This window comes from Oryctolagus cuniculus, chromosome 6, assembly GCF_051225735.1.
Source record: "Oryctolagus cuniculus isolate XC-2025 breed Fujian yellow rabbit chromosome 6, ASM5122573v1, whole genome shotgun sequence".
NCBI classification, from domain to species: domain Eukaryota; kingdom Metazoa; phylum Chordata; class Mammalia; order Lagomorpha; family Leporidae; genus Oryctolagus; species Oryctolagus cuniculus.
In genome coordinates this window covers 167210383-167225296 of record NC_142872.1, presented here as the reverse complement: position 1 = coordinate 167225296, position 14914 = coordinate 167210383, and the positions used below count along the sequence as shown (strand labels likewise).

General features: G+C 68.4%; 1 protein-coding gene across 6 annotated transcripts in view; it reads right to left on the bottom strand.

The window, feature by feature from the left end:
* The window catches only part of ADGRB1 (adhesion G protein-coupled receptor B1), a 67378-nt gene that overhangs the window by 41959 nt on the left and 10505 nt on the right, over positions 1 to 14914 (bottom strand). For 4 of the 6 annotated variants that reach the window (XR_016236044.1, XM_089335799.1, XM_089335800.1 and 1 more), the window contains exons 3-13: positions 8511 to 8672; positions 7990 to 8100; positions 7597 to 7761; positions 6949 to 7112; positions 6608 to 6782; positions 6318 to 6482; positions 6101 to 6202; positions 5170 to 5276; positions 4873 to 5067; positions 3033 to 3101; positions 2506 to 2614 (exon numbers count right to left, since the gene is read on the bottom strand). Coding sequence is in view for 5 of the 6 variants with exons in the window: in XM_089335799.1 (XP_089191925.1) it covers positions 2506 to 2614; positions 3033 to 3101; positions 4873 to 5067; positions 5170 to 5276; positions 6101 to 6202; positions 6318 to 6482; positions 6608 to 6782; positions 6949 to 7112; positions 7597 to 7761; positions 7990 to 8100; positions 8511 to 8672 (1524 nt within the window). In the remaining variant the exon portion in view is untranslated. Of the gene's footprint in view, positions 1 to 2505; positions 2615 to 3032; positions 3102 to 4872; positions 5068 to 5169; positions 5277 to 6100; positions 6203 to 6317; positions 6483 to 6607; positions 6783 to 6947; positions 7113 to 7596; positions 7762 to 7989; positions 8101 to 8510; positions 8673 to 14914 lie in introns of all 6 variants that reach the window. The other 2 variants (XM_070075883.2, XM_070075884.2) reach the window with 1 other exon arrangement.

Here is a 14914-nt window from a genome sequence, read left to right as displayed (position 1 = left end):
CCCCCTCCCCTGCGCACACTTGCCCCCCTCCCCCAATTCTGTGACCAGCTCACGGCTTCCTCACTCTGCATCCCAGGACTCAGGGCCATTACTGGAGGTGAGGGAAGGGTGAGCCGAGCCTCCCGCACCCCCACCCCCGGCTCAGATGCAGGGCTGCGGGACGGAGAGGCAGCCACTCTAGGGAGGGACTGGGGGTGCCGCCCCTTCCACTTCCTCCAGTGAGGGCCCACCCTGCGGAGCCACTGGGGCGCCGGGCATGGGCGTCGCCAGCATCAGACCAGCCAAGGTGGCCACGGTGTGGGGACAGGGCAGGGAGACGGAGGAGGCGGGGGCCCTCGGGGCAGGGGCCACCATGCGCCCTCAGCCCAGTGCACAGGTGTGTGGCGAGAGAGGGGCTCGGGAAGCTGGGGCTGCTGTCCATGCCGCCCGGCCCCGCCTCGCCAGCGCCCCCACCTCCTCCGCCCTCCCTGGGCTTGAGGGCCTGCCCTGGTCACCGAGCGCGCTCGCTCCCAAGGACAGGGAGTGCCCAGCTGGGCGTCCCCTCCTTCAGCCGCACACCGGGTGCCTCCTCTGTGCCTGGCCCAGGTGCATGCTGGGACGGCAGCGGCCACCTGCCAGGGCCCATGGGGCGGGGGCCATGGAGAGGAGGGGCCTGTGCCTGTGGGGCGGGGGTCCCCACGTGGCAGCTCCCAGGGTCAGGGCCCCTGCATAGGGGGTGGGGGGCAGTCGGGTCGTTCCGCCGCGACAGCAGCTCCCAGGGGCAGGTAGGGGAGGCAGGGGAGCGGGGGTGGGAGGTGTGTGTCTTCAGCCGGCGACCCTGGGGCCTGAGGCGGGGGAGGAAGGCCCAGGCTGCGGGTGGGGAAGGGTCCTGCCCGGGGCACCCGGGGAGGGGGTGGGGGAGTCGTCAGCAGCCCCAAATGCTGCCGCGGGCCAGGCCTCTGAGGGTTGACCGGTGTCCCTGGTGAGCAGGGCTGGCTGGGCGTGTCCAGGGGAGCAGGTACAGAGGGCCAGGGGTGGAGGGGCGCTGCGCTGGGGGCGGGGCAGGAGGGCCAGGGTCTCCCATGGCTTCCAGTGCTCAGCAGGGTGGGGGCTGGCACAGGACCCTGGGAGAGTGAGCGGGTGTGTGTGTGTGTGTGTGTGTGTGTGCTGGGAGGGTCATGAGGACCAGGGGCAGCTGGAACAGGGGTGGGCGGGGTGGGCAGGGGCAGCTGGGGCAGGGACAGCAGGGGCGGGCAGGGGTGGCTGGAGCAGGGGTGGCTGGGGCAGGGGTGGGCAGGGGCGGCTGGAGCAGGGGTGGTTGGGGCAGTGGCGGGCAGGGGCGGGCAGGGGTGGCTGGGGCAGGGGCAGGCAGGGGCGGGCAGCTGAGGCTGCTGAACTGAGGGGCACCTGGGGCCCAGTGTGGGAGGCTGGGCAGAGGACAGTGGGATGGGGGGACGTCCTAGGGGGTGGCCCTGGGCTGTGGCCAGCTCCTGCAGACACGTGTGTGAGCAGGGAAGTGCCCGCGACCTAGCGTGCCCCCAGGAGTTCAGACCATGGCAGGGCAGGGACTGGGAGAGGAGCAGGTGGAGCTGGCAAGGGTGGGGGGGCCTACAGTGAGGGACCCCCCACTCCTGGGCCCCAGGGCTGTGGGAAGAAGCCCTGGGGAACAGGAATGAGGAACTTGGCCCGGTGATGAGTTGGGGGGGTTCCGGATGGCCTGGGGCCGCAGAGGGCAGGGGGGCTGTGTGGGACACTGGGGGTGCCTGAGCACCAGGGGGCGACGGGGTGAGAGGCAGACGGGGCTGCAGGGGGCGCATGATGGAGGGGCACTGGGGGGTGTGCACAGCCAATAGGAACTGAGCGCAGGGAGGAAAGGGGGTGCCCCCGGAACAGGACACGGGGCCAGGCCATGAGGACCCCCCGGAGGCGGCCTCCGACAGCACCCACCATGAGAGGAGCCTGGTGCCCGGGGCCTCACGGGCACCCCGCTGCCCGCATGCTGAGCCCCTAACGCACAAAGCAGGCCTAGTGCTGGGGGGGGCGCTCTGACTGGCCAGGGCGGGGGGCTCCGGCTGCTGCCGCAGGGCTGATGTGGCCGCAGGGCGTGTGCCACCAGAGTGGCCACTTCACTGGACTTCCCCCAGCTCCGTTCTGCCGGGGGTCCCTGACCACGCAGGCCCTGGAGGGGACTGTGGCGACAATGGACCCTTGTCCCTCCCTAGCCTGTTCTCACCCCTTCTCAAAAGGAGAACCCCGGGACTCAGCCACACCACGGGGCTGGGGGAGCGCAGGCCCCTCTACGGCGGCTCCCGGGGGTGGCTGGGCAAGAGGGCTGGGCCAGGGCTGCTCCCAGACACGGCCCAGGGGGCCAGGTCTCCAGGCCGCGGTGCCCCTGGTGGACAGAGGGCTTGGTGGCAGACCTGGACACATGGAGTTGACGCCCCCGCCCTCCGGGCCAGGCACGGGCCGTCGGGCCATCGGCTCCTTGCGCACACAGGCAGGGAGGCAGAGGGAGGGCGGGCTTACCCAGGTTGTCGGTCACCTGGTACGCGTCCCTGAGGTCCTTCATGCGGAAGCCGATGACGTCCACGAAGTCCTCCACCAGCCGGAAGAGCTCCTTGGTGTTGGGGCCCATCTGGGGGAGCAGGAGGGGAGGGGCAGCCTGGAGCTGATGGGGGCCCTGCACCCCCAGCCCCTGGCAATCACGCCACGGCCTCCAAGCAGCCCTCCCCACTTGGTGGGCGGGACTGCTGAGGCCCAGGGAGCAGTGGTGCCGGGGTGGGGCAGACAGGCGGTCAGCCTGGGGTAAGGGAGGGGACTGCGCCTCCCAGAGAAGCCCTGGCCACCTCCTTGTGGGCCCCTGGCCGGGCCCGCGTGCTTGGTGTGTAGACCTGTCCCGGGTGTGTCCTCCAGGGTCACGGGGCCTCCTCACGCGACAGAGCCACCCAAACGCCCAGTGCGCCCACCCCAGGCTAGCCCGGATTCAGGGCTGCAACCAGAGATCCACAGATGCGTGCGCCCTGCTGGCCGCTGGGGCAGCCCCACGTCCGTACCAGCTGGGCCTCCTCCCACTTGTCCCTGTTCTCCTCCGCCAGCAGGTTGCTGATGATCTGGACGAAGTTCTAGAGGGGAGAGGGGGAGGCCTGTGAGGGAATGCGGCAGCAAACCGGGCTCAGTGTGGCCAGGGCCAGGGCTCAGAGTGAGACCAGGGTCAGGGGTCAGAGTGACCAGGGTCAGGGCTCAGAGTGAGACCAGGGTCAGGTTTCAGTGAGAACAGGGTCAGGGCTCAGTGTGTGACCAGGGTCAGGGTTCAGTGAGAACAGGGTCAGGGCTCAGTGTGTGACCAAGGTCAGGGGTCAGAGTGACCAGGGTCAGGGCTCAGAGTGAGACCAGGGTCAGGTTTCAGTGAGAACAGGGTCAGGGCTCAGTGTGAGACCAGGGTCAGGGCTCAGTGTGTGACCAGGACCAGGGCTCAGTGTGGCCAGGGCTAGGACTCAGAGTGAGACCAGGGTCAGGGGTCAGAGTGACCAGGGTCAGGGGTCAGAGTGAGACCAGGATCAGGGCTCAGTGTGTGACCAAGGTCAGGGCTCAGTGCGAGACCAGGATCAGGGCTCAGTGTGTGACCAGGATCAGGGCTAAGTGTGTGACCAGGACCAGGGCTCAGTGTGGCCAGGGCTAGGACTCAGAATGAGACCAGGGTCAGGGGTCAGAGTGACCAGGGTCAGGGCTCAGAGTGAGACCAGGATCAGGGCTCAGTGTGTGACCAGGGTCAGGGCTCAGTGAGACCAGGATCAGGGCTCAGTGTGAGACCAGGTTCAGGGCTCGGTGTGTGACCAGGGTCAGGGCTGAGTGTGTGACCAGGACCAGGGCTCAGTGAGACCAGGGTCAGGGGTCAGAGTGACCAGGGTCAGTGCTCAGAGTGAGACCAGGGTCAGGGCTCAGTGTGAGACTAGGATCAGGGCTCAATGTGTGACCAGGGTCAGGGCTCAGGAGACCAGGATCAGGGCTCAGAAAAGCTCAGTGTGTGACCAGGGTCAGGGCTCAGGAGACCAGGATCAGGGCTCAGTGTGTGACCAGGGTCAGGGTTCAGTGAGAACAGGGTCAGGGCTCAGTGTGTGACCAGGGTCAGGGTTCAGTGAGACCAGGATCAGGGCTCAGTGTGAGAGCAGGGTCAGGGCTAAGTGTGTGACCAGGACCAGGGCTCAGTGTGGCCAGGGCTAGGACTCAGAATGAGACCAGGGTCAGGGGTCAGAGTGACCAGGGTCAGGGGTCAGAGTGAGACCAGGGTCAGGGCTCAGTGTGACCAGGGTCAGGGCTCAGTGTGAGACCAGGATCAGGGCTCAGTGTGAGACCAGGGTCAGAGCTCAGTGTGTGACCAGGATCAGGGCTCAGTGTGAGACCAGGTTCAGGGCTCAGTGTGTGACCAGGACCAGGGCTCAGTGTGGCCAGGGCTAGGACTCAGAGTGAGACCAGGGTCAGGGGTCAGAGTGACCAGGGTCAGGGGTCAGAGTGAGACCAGGGTCAGGGCTCAGAGTGAGACCAGGATCAGGGCTCAGTGTGGGACCAGGGTCAGGGCTCAGTGTGACCAGGACCAGGGCTCAGTGTGGGCAGGGCTAGGACTCAGAATGAGACCAGAGCTAGGACTCAGAGTGAGACCAGGGTCAGGGGTCAGAGTGACCAGGGTCAGGGGTCAGAGTGAGACCAGGGTCACAGCTCCGTGTGTGACCAGGCTCAGGGGACCGTGAGTGACCTGTGCACGCCCAGGATAGGGGCTCAGTGCTCAACTGGCTCAGTCTCTGGCTGGGGAACCGGAGGGCTCCTGGCTGCTGCCACAGGCCCCGGCCACCCGCCCACCCATCCCTATGGCCCACCCACGCATCTCCAGCCGCCCACCTGCACGTCCCCGGGGGTGGGGCTGTAGTAGGCCCTGCGGAAGATCTCGGTCATGTTCCTGAGCACGTCGATGGTGGACAGCAGGTCCCCGCTGTAGCTGGTGCCGTCCTGGGAGATCTCCACCAGCGTCTGGATGACCTCCGAGACCCCCTCCCCCGGCAGCCCCCGCTGGGCCTTGGCCAGGTGCTCCCGAGTCTGGCGAGGGCAGAGAGGTGGAGGCTACGGTCTTCGCAGGACCCTCCCCGGCGGCCCAGCCCACGCCGAGCGGTGAGTGGGGCAGGAGAGCGGCCGGCTCACCATCATCTGGATGTTCCGGTAGTCGATGGAGACGCAGCGGATGTAGGTGGGGGGCTCCCAGTAGGCGACGCCCTCCTCGTCCAGCTCACAGCGCCGCAAGATGAGGCCTGCAGGGACCCCACGTCTGCGCTGGACGCTCACCGCCCCACCCACTGCTCCCGGGCAGGAGCCCCCCAGACGGGACCCCTGCCCCCAGAAGCCGGAGCAGAGCCAGGCCAGGGCCCTGCCTGTCCTCCTGCGCACTGCTGAGCCCCTGCGCCAGGTGCTGGGGACCCGGGAGGCCCCAGTGCTCCAGGGAGGGGACCCCCAGCCGAGTGGGGGCTTCAGAGTTGGGCGGGGCCTCCCTCGGAGGAGCCCCTTCCCACTCAGCCCCTTGTGCAACACCGGGGTCCCCACGCCTCGTTCCTGGGAAACCATGGGAGAAACGCCCTCAGCCTCAGACAGCTGTCACCTCCTTGTCACTCCACAGGGGCCCCAGAACCCAGGCCAGAAATGAGGCACAGCGGGAAACTTGGCCAAATGCGCAGACGCGGAACCTCCGTGCAACCCCCGTGCTGCTTCCGTCTGGCTTCTCTGGGTTTGTGGTTTGCCACGGAAGACAAACAAGTGGGGGGGGGGCTGCCACGGCAGGCAAGTCCCAGTGCCCACCGGCACCCCTGTGGGGACCACCCACCACCCCAGACAGTCCTGTGAAGAGGAGCCTCAATGCACCCACTTCCCAGATGAGAGAATTGAGGCTGGAGAGATGGCCTCACTTCCCGGACGTCACGAGGCAAATGGGCGGAGCCCGGGTTGGGACCCTCCCTGAGAGCCCAGGGCAAGTGTGGCGCCACCTGCAGGCCGGCCGGGGCTGTGCCGCTCATAGGGACTGAGGACCCGGTACTGGCCCAGTGGCCGGAACAGGGTCTCACACACAGCGCCCCGGCCTCACCTGTGGCATTTCGGGGACACCGCACCGCAGCCGCCTCTCCCGCCGGTGTCTCCTTCCAGACCACGGAGCCGAAGCTGTCCTCGTCACAGATCTCGTGGGGTTCTGCCAGGAGACCAGCGACAGCGGGGGTGGGGGGCGAGGGGGGGACACAGGGGCTCAGGGAGGGCGCCACGCCCCCAGGGCCTCGACCGCCGGCCGCGCGGACGCGGGGACTCACCGGGACACCGCTGGGTGCCGCACTGCCGGTACTCGTCCTGGGGGCCCTGGCACGCCGCGCCCCCGAAGAAGGGCCCGGCACACGCTCGCTCCCGCCGCTGGCTGCCGCCCCCGCACGTGACGCTGCAGCCGCCCCACGTGGCCCAGGCCTGCCACTTGCCGTCCACTGCGGGGCCACGCGGGCGGGGACGTGGGCGGGGAGCCCAGAGGACAAACCAGAGTCCAGGTCAGCCCAACCTAGACGGGCGGACGCCCTCCGCGCCTCCCCCAGCCCGGCCGGCCACCCCTCACCTGGGCACTGCCGCAGGAAGCAGTCTCGCGTCTCCACCCAGTGACCCTGGCACTCGGCGCCGCCGTACGAGGGCCCATTGCACTCGCGCGTGCGCTGCTGCCGGCCCTGGGAGCAGCTGGCGGAGCAGGTGCTCCAGCTGGACCACTCGTTCCAGCTTCCATCGACTGCCCGGCCCAGGGGAGCGAAAGGGGCGGGAGCCAGCGTGAGCCCCAGCGCCCCCGGCCCGGCCTGGGCGCCCCAGCACCAGCCCCCAGCCCGGGCCGCACCTCGGCCTGCCCACGGACCAGTCTGAGGCTCCGAGCTCTGAGCGCCCCCCTCCGCCCCCTTCCTCTCACCTACCAGGGCACAGGGCGATGTTGCAGAACTTGGTTTGCTTCTCGGGCCCCTCACAGGGGTTGCCTCCAAACTGGGGGGGCCTGCAGGTGCGCGTGCGGTCCCGGAAGCCGCGGCCGCAGGTGCTGGAGCAGAGGCTCCAGGGCGACCACTCATCCCAGGCGCCATGCACTGCGGGGAGGACAGCGCTGCTGCCCCCGGCGCCCCCTGCTGCCCGCTGTGCCCCCTGCTGCCAGCCACCCCCACCCCGCCCCAGCCCCACCCCGCCGCCACCGGGGCCCCACCCTGGCCAGGCCCCGCCCCACCCAGGATCAGGCCCCGCCCCGACCACGCCCCTTCTCCCCGCCCTGCCCAAGGCCCGCCCCGGTCCTGCCCCGAGGCCTCCTGGCCCCGCCCCACCCAGGGCCCACCCTGGGCCACGCCCCGCCGCCTCCCGGCCCCGCCCCGCCCGGGGTCCACTCCGGTCCCGCCCCGCCGCCTCCCGGCCCCGCCCCGCCCGGGGTCCACTCCGGTCCCGCCCCGCCGTCTCCCGGCCCCGCCCCACCCAGGGCCCACCCTGGGCCACGCCCCGCCGCCTCCCGGCCCCGCCCCGCCCAGGGTCCACCCCGGTCCCGCCCCGCCGCCTCCCGGCCCCGCCCCGCCCCCGCCCGCCCACCTGGACACACGGCCGAGTTGTTGCACAGCCGCTGCTCCCGCAGGGGCCCGCTGCACTGCGTGCTGTAGGAGGACGACACGCAGAAGCGCGTGCGGGTCTGCCAGCCCTCGCCGCAGGTGCTGGAGCACACGCTCCACGGGGACCACTCCTCGGCCGCCGGGTCGCCTGAGGGCGCAGAGCCACCGCGTCGCCGGCCTGCGCGGGCCCTGCCCGCGGCGCGGGTCTCGGGCACGGCCTGGGCCCCGGTCCGGGCCCCGGTCCGTGCCGGACAGGCCCGGCCTGCACCCGACGCCAGCCCCCCGGGGCTCGGTCACTAACGCCGCTACGTCGCGAGGCCGGCTCGCAGCCCGGCCCTGGTCCCCGACGCCGCCTGGCCCTGGCCCTGCCGCTCACCCGTCTGGGGCGAAGGGAACCCGAACTGCTGCAGCTCGTCGCCCAGCTCCTCCCGCCGCCGGGCGTCCGTGGACCGCAGGGACTGGCTCCGGGAGCTGGCGCGGCCAGCGGCTGCGGGTCACACAGGGCCAGGTCAGCGTCCCCCGGGGCCATCAGCACCGCGGCCGCCGGCCCTCGTGCGACCACACTGGCTCCGTGTGCCGCAGGCGGGCACCCCAGGCCCTCAGGCCGGCAGTGGCCTTCGGGACAGCGCCCCTGAGTGGCCGCGGCTCTCCCATCAGCAGCCCCGCACCCTAAGTCCCCCCCCCAGGTCCATCAAGGAAAACAAAAAAGAGCCAACCCGAAGAGTGACAGTCTCATTACAACCTGATGGAGCTTTATGGAAGCTGCTAAAACATGCATGAGGTCGTTAGCCAGCCTTATTAGAGAGATCCATCCTGCGCGCACGGAGAAGGCGCACGCCCGGGAGCCCCCCAGGTCCCCGCCCGCCCCCGCCCCCGCCCCGCCCCGCAGCGACTCACGCCCGCAGGCCTTGCGGTTGCACAGGCGGCCCTCTTCCAGCACCCCCTCGCAGCCGCCGCCCTCAACGCCCGGCGCGGGCAGGCAGGTGCGCGTCCGTGTCTGCAGGCCGCCCCCACAGTCCCGCGTGCACTCGCCCCACAGGGACCACAGCTTCCAGCCGCCTGGGGGGAGCAGAGGGTGGGCGTCAGGGTCTCCTCCCCCAGAGCAGCCCCGCCGGGGCAGTGGACACGGCGTGGCCCCTCCCACCCGCGCCAAGGCCTCTCAGCTCTGAGCCTGGGTTCTCACCTGCAGCGGGGTGGGGGGGCGCAAGCCCCGCCCCCACCGGGCCCAGCAGCCCTGCGGAGCCCCGGGAGAGGACCTGTGAGGAGGGGCTGCAGGCCCTCCCACCCGCCTCACTCCCAGCCCGGGTGCCCTGTGTGCCACCTCTCCTGCACCCAGCGTCCACGCACCTCACTGGGAACACCCAGGAGCCCCCGACAGCCTGGGGCGGGGACGCGGCCAGGCCTCCGGCAGCCCCTCCAGGGCACGCAGCCCTCCCCCAGGGCACCCTCCTGGTTGGGTCCAGCGCTCACGCTGCCCCCACGCAGCCGGAAGTTGGACATAGCTGGTGGCATTGCCCAGGCCGCCTGCCCGTGGGACCTGCCAACAGCCCACTGCGGGCATTGAGGGCCAGAGCGGGCACTGGGGCTGCCCCCAGCCCTGAAGGCCCAGGGCACCGCCCTGGCCTACCCCATCATCCACAAAGCGAGATGCTGGCCGCGGGGCGGATCAGCAGAGGAGGGGGCCTGGCCGGCACTGCTCACAGCGGGAGCCCCTGTCTTCCCGCCTGTGCTAGGAGTGACCGCCAGGGGGCGCCAAGGGCCAGCGAATGGGAGGCAGGGAAGGTTCCGCCTCCTCCCTGCTGGGTGGCGAGGGAAAGCTTTCTCACAGCGGGTGGGGTGGGGGTTCCCTGACACCCCCAGTGCCCAGAGAGGCAGAGTGGTCAGGCTGCGGGCACAGGGCAGCCTGGGCCGGCCCCGCGGGGTGCAGGGTGTGGAGGCGGCGGGCAGGTGGTGGTTCTGGGCCCCTCCTCAGTCTTTGCCTTCTCCCAGGGGCAAACGCCTCGCTCCCATTTCCCAGATGGGAAGACTGAGGCTGACCTAGGTTTGGGATACCCGTGTTCCCCCTGCAAGGAAGCACCCTCCACCCCATGCCCACGGAAGGCTGCTCCTCTCCTGGTGGGGGCGCCCGGCCCCCCACTCCATGCCCAGGAGGGGCCATTTCACCCCAGAGAGAGGTGGGGTCTGCACAGCGGGGGCCAGCGCGGGCACCAGAGCTGGCGCTGCTGAGGCGCCGAACGGGGAGGGGTCCAGCCCGGGGACACTCCATCAGCAGCACCTGGGGTTCCGAATGCGCCCTGCCCCCCGCGGCCACCTGCCAGGCTGATCTTGGCCCTGCTCTCCTGGCCTCCGCGGTCTCACCTGCCAAAGCTGTCCAACCTGGAGACTCTGAGACAAGGGCAGAGGGGGCAGGGGTCCTGCCTGCAACCCCCGGGCTGCCCCGGCCCAGCCCCCGGAACAAAAGCCTGAGTGACGTGGAAACCGGCAGTGGGTGGGAGAGGGAGGGTGTCCACGCCGGGCTGATCGGAGGATGCCACTCGGTTCCCATGGCAACTGCCGCAGAGCAAAGCCTTTCGGGATAGACCCAGGTTAGGCCTCGGCTGCCAAAACACCCACTATTTCAGGGCTGGTTACCTTGGTGACCCAGGTGGCGAGGGGCGGGGGAGAGGCAGGGGCACATCCGGAGAGGCTGGGAGGGGGGAGGCCGGCTCAGGGACCCCTCCCCACGCCCTGACCCGGGTCACAGGCCGAGCCCAGCCTCGGCTGCACACTGAGCCCTTATCAGGCCCCGGTCACGTCCTGAGCCCTGAGCCCTGGCCACGCTCCAGCCACGAACAGCCACCCAGAAGGCGGCGGCAGCTGCTCCGGTGGGCACTTCTGCTCTGGGCGTCCGCACACTGACACTGGACAGGTGAACACCTGTGGAGTGACTGCACCCCTGCCAGAGGTGGGGGTCCCCAGGAAGGCGCCGGGCAGAGCTGCCTCCGGGCTACCCAGGGGCAGCGCAGGGCAGGCAGGGCTGGGGGCTGCCCCTCCAGGCCCGGAAAGAAGCTGCCATTCTTCCCACACTCAATGCCCCTCTGTCTGGCCGCCTCATTTCCATCTCATTACAGACATGAATAGCCAATTAAGGCCACCGGCGGCCCGGCCACCCAGGAGAGGGTACGTGGCCAGGGGACCCCGGCAGCCTTCTCACCCTGGAGGCCGTGGGCTCCCCAGACCCTGCACCCCAGGTTGGCTGGGGTGAGGGTGCTGGGCCAGCCCCTCCCTCCAGCAGGGCCTGCGGGGCTTCCAGGATCCCCCTTGCAGGGGTGCCATGCACTTCCATCTTACTCCAGCAGAGGTCGCCAGAGTCCAGCAGGTGGCGGCTCCGGCCCCACCAGGCCTGGGTTCCCAGGTACCCACAGCATCCTCCAGGGATGAGCCCCAGCTCGGGTTCCTGGAGGTCCCAGCAAATCGGGGGCTGTCCTGGGGAGCCAGACCCCTCCTCCAAGGCCTGGACCCACAGTCCCCAAGCAGCTGCCACAGAACCAGAAAGGACTCTGCTTGAGCCCTGCACCCACCCAGGCAACCCGCTGATTGAGCCACCGCTCCTCCCACAAGGCCCCACGTGGCCAGCCGCGAGCCCATCCCTGGTCCTGCCAGGCTCACACAGGCCCCAGGAGCAGGTGCCGTCCCGGCCCCCAGCCACAGACGTGAAACGCTCACGAGGCCAGGCCGGTCTGCAGGAGCTTGGGCCACAGCCCGGCCTGCATCCCAGCGGGGCTGAGCTGAGCAGGGGAGGGACTGGGGGCTGTGGTGGGCACATGTGCAGCTGTGTGTGTGGGTCCTGCCCCGGCCCTGGAGGGGCCTCCCTCCTCCCTGTCACCCACCCCAGTCCACCCCGGCCTTCTCTGTGGCCTGTAGACCCCAGAGCTGCCTCCTGGTGCTGCCTTCAAAGACTCTGGGGGCCCCTGGAGTCAGGCCTGAGCCTGACCCAGTGTGAGGGCTGTGCACCGCCAGCCTGGCCGGCCCTGGCCTGAGGCCCAGGGTGGGAGGCGGAGGGGCCCAGAACCCATGGCCTGGTGGAGCTCATGGTGGTAGAATGTGTGTGTGTCCCCATCCCACATGTCAGGCTCTGCACAGGCTCACAGGACACACACGGGACATGCAGAGGACATGCACGGGACATGCAGAGAAAACACAGGACACACAGAAGACAGACACAGGACATACATGGGACACACAGAGAACATGCACAGGGAAGACACAGGACATGCATGGGACACACAGAGAACACATGAGGACACACAGAGGACAGACACAGGATGTGCACGGGACACACAGAGAACACACAAAGGACAGACACAGGATGTGCATGGGACACACAGAGAACAGACAGAGAACACACAAAGGACAGACACAGAATGTGCACAGGACACACAGAGAACAGACACGGGACATGCATGGGACACACAGAGAACACACAAAGGACAGACACAGGACATGCACGGGACACACAGAGGACACACAGAGAACACACACAGGACAGACACAGGATGTGCACGGGACACACAGAGAACAGACATAGGACACACAGAGGACAGACACGGGACATGCATGGGACACACAGAGAACACACAAAGGACAGACACAGGACATGCACGGGACACACAGAGGACAAACACAGGGAAGACACAGGACATGCACGGGACACACCGAGAACACACAAGAAACACAGAGGACAGACACAGGACATGCATGGGGCACACAGAGAACACACATAGGACACACAGAAGACACACAGAGAACACACAGATAACACATGGGACATGAATTGAACACAGAGAACAGACATGGGACATGCATAGGACACACCAGACATACAAAGGACACACATGACACTCATAGGACATGCAGAGGACATATACGGAACATACAGAGACAGAGGTAGGACACACATGGGACATGTAAATGACCCACATACACAACACACATGGGACACAGAGGACACACAGCTCACACAGAGGACAGGCAAAGGACATATAAAGGACACACAGAAACACAAAGGACACACAGGAACACACACAGGACAGGCAGAGGATAAACAGAGGACACATAGAGGACACACACAGGATGGGAGACACAAAGAATACACAAGGACATGCAGAGGACACACATGAGACACACAGGACATGCAAAGGACACACAGGGACACACAGGACACACACAAGGACATAGGACACACCCAAGGACAGACACAGACACACAAGGAGACACACACAGGGCGCACACACACACCAGCTCCCAGCCCCAGGACGCTGCCTGCTCTGTCTCACGCGTGGCTTCTGAAACACAGCTCTGTAATTAAAACATGAATATTTCAAACAACCCTTGAGAGCAATGGCTCCGTGTCAGCAGAGGCAGGAAGATGGGAGACCACGGGAGTGGGCGAGAGAGAAGGCCGGGGTGTGGCCTGGGGGCCAGGGAGCCCCCGGACCGGGCCGGGCAGAGGGAGCGGAGGCCCGCACCGTGGCCAGCACTGGTCTGGGCACACGGCCGCCCCATGGCCAGGGGCAGCGTGGGCTCAGCGACCACCCCCATGCAGCGCCCGCTGTGAGCCTGGCCCCGGCGGTACCGGCTGCCCCTGTGCTGCCCACCCCGGCCCGAAACCTCACACATCTAGACGTGCACTTGTACATGGCGCTGCACACGGGAACGAGTGAGCACAGGGCACCACACATGTATGCACACATGTCACACGGATGTCACACGTGCACAGTGAGCGGCACGCCTGCGCACACTTTCCTTTTGCCAGAACACTCCCCTGCCCCTACCCTCTGCAAAGACCCCGCCTCATTCTGCTTCTGCTCCCCGCTGCCCCCACAAGCAGGCAAGGCCTCTGAGACCCCTCCCCTGCTCTCAGGCCACAAAGCACCCCCTCCTCCCCGGCCGTAAGGGTCAGAGCCCCAGGGGCTGCCAGTGCTCCCGGGGCTGGGCCAGGGTCAGGTGGGGCTGAAGCCGCCCTGGGGCGGGACACACGGGCCCAGGGTCACGTCAGCGCCACGTCAGCGCCACTTCAGCATCCACTGCCCCAGCCTGGCTGCCGCTGAGCTGCTGAGGCCCCATATCCCGCCCCGCGGCCCCTCTGCAGCCAGGGCCTCCCGAGCCTGCACCCCTGCACCTCGGAGCTCAGAGAAGGGAGGGGCCCCATGCCCGGCCCAGCTCCGAGGACCCAAGGGACACGCGCTCCCCGACCCTCACCTGTGCATTGGCCTCGCCAGCCCTGGGGAGGCCTCAGCTCCTGCCAGCCCCACGCTGCTCTGCCCACGGCCCTGCGTGTGGCTGGATCACGCGCGGAGCCCTGGCCAGCCTCCGCACCGGCCCAGAGACCGGGCTGACAGGACACTCGGGGCCAGCCTGTGCACCCCACGCCCCTGCAAACACCTCCATGTTCTCCACTCCTCCTCCCTGCCCCCATGCTCACCACCACGACCACCACACACACACACACACACACACACACACACACGGCCCTGGCCAAGGACGCAGAAGGTCCCCCCCGTGGTGGACCTGCCGTGGCTGAGGCGCCCGCCCTCTGTCTCGCCTGGGATGGGCTTGGTTTCCTGCACCCCCACCTCCTGGGGGGGCCGGCTCCACGCCACGCCTGTGCCCCGGCCCTGGCTCAAGGAAGTTCCCTCCCTGGGATCCCCAGCCCCCGGCTGGGCATGGAGAAGTGGCTTCTCCCATGTTCCTGCCAGGCCCGAGCCAGACTCACTTCCCGGCCTGGGCACCGTGAAGTCGACACGTGCGCAGGCCCTGCCGCAGCCGAGAAAGCCCCTCCAGGACAGGCCCAGCAAGGCCCACGGCAGGTGCGGCCCTTCTGTCCCTGTGCCTGGGCGCTGTGCCCTCACGTCTCCCAACCCGCCTGGCATCCCTGACCTGCCTGTCCAGGGCCTGGCTGCTCTGCCCCGGCACCACGTTTCCTGCCGCTCTGCCTGCTGGGAGTCACGGTGGGCGCCTCTGGGTGGCTCCTGAACCAGGGCTTTTGTTGTCAGTACCACGGCTGCTGCCCGAGCACCCAGGACGCCCGGCCTGCTCTCGGTCACTGCCGCCACTCCCGGCCCTGGAACCTCAGCCGACCGCACCTCCAAGGAGCCCGCGGCCCCCGTGCCTGGCCACCAGCCCCGCAGCCTCTGTCCGACCCAGCCAAAGTCTCGCAGCCAGGACCCTGAAATGCCCCAGCCTGGGGGTGCTCACGCCCACCGCTCAGGCACTCAGCAAGGAGCCGTCACGAGCCAGGCCCCACACGGGCCGGACTTCCT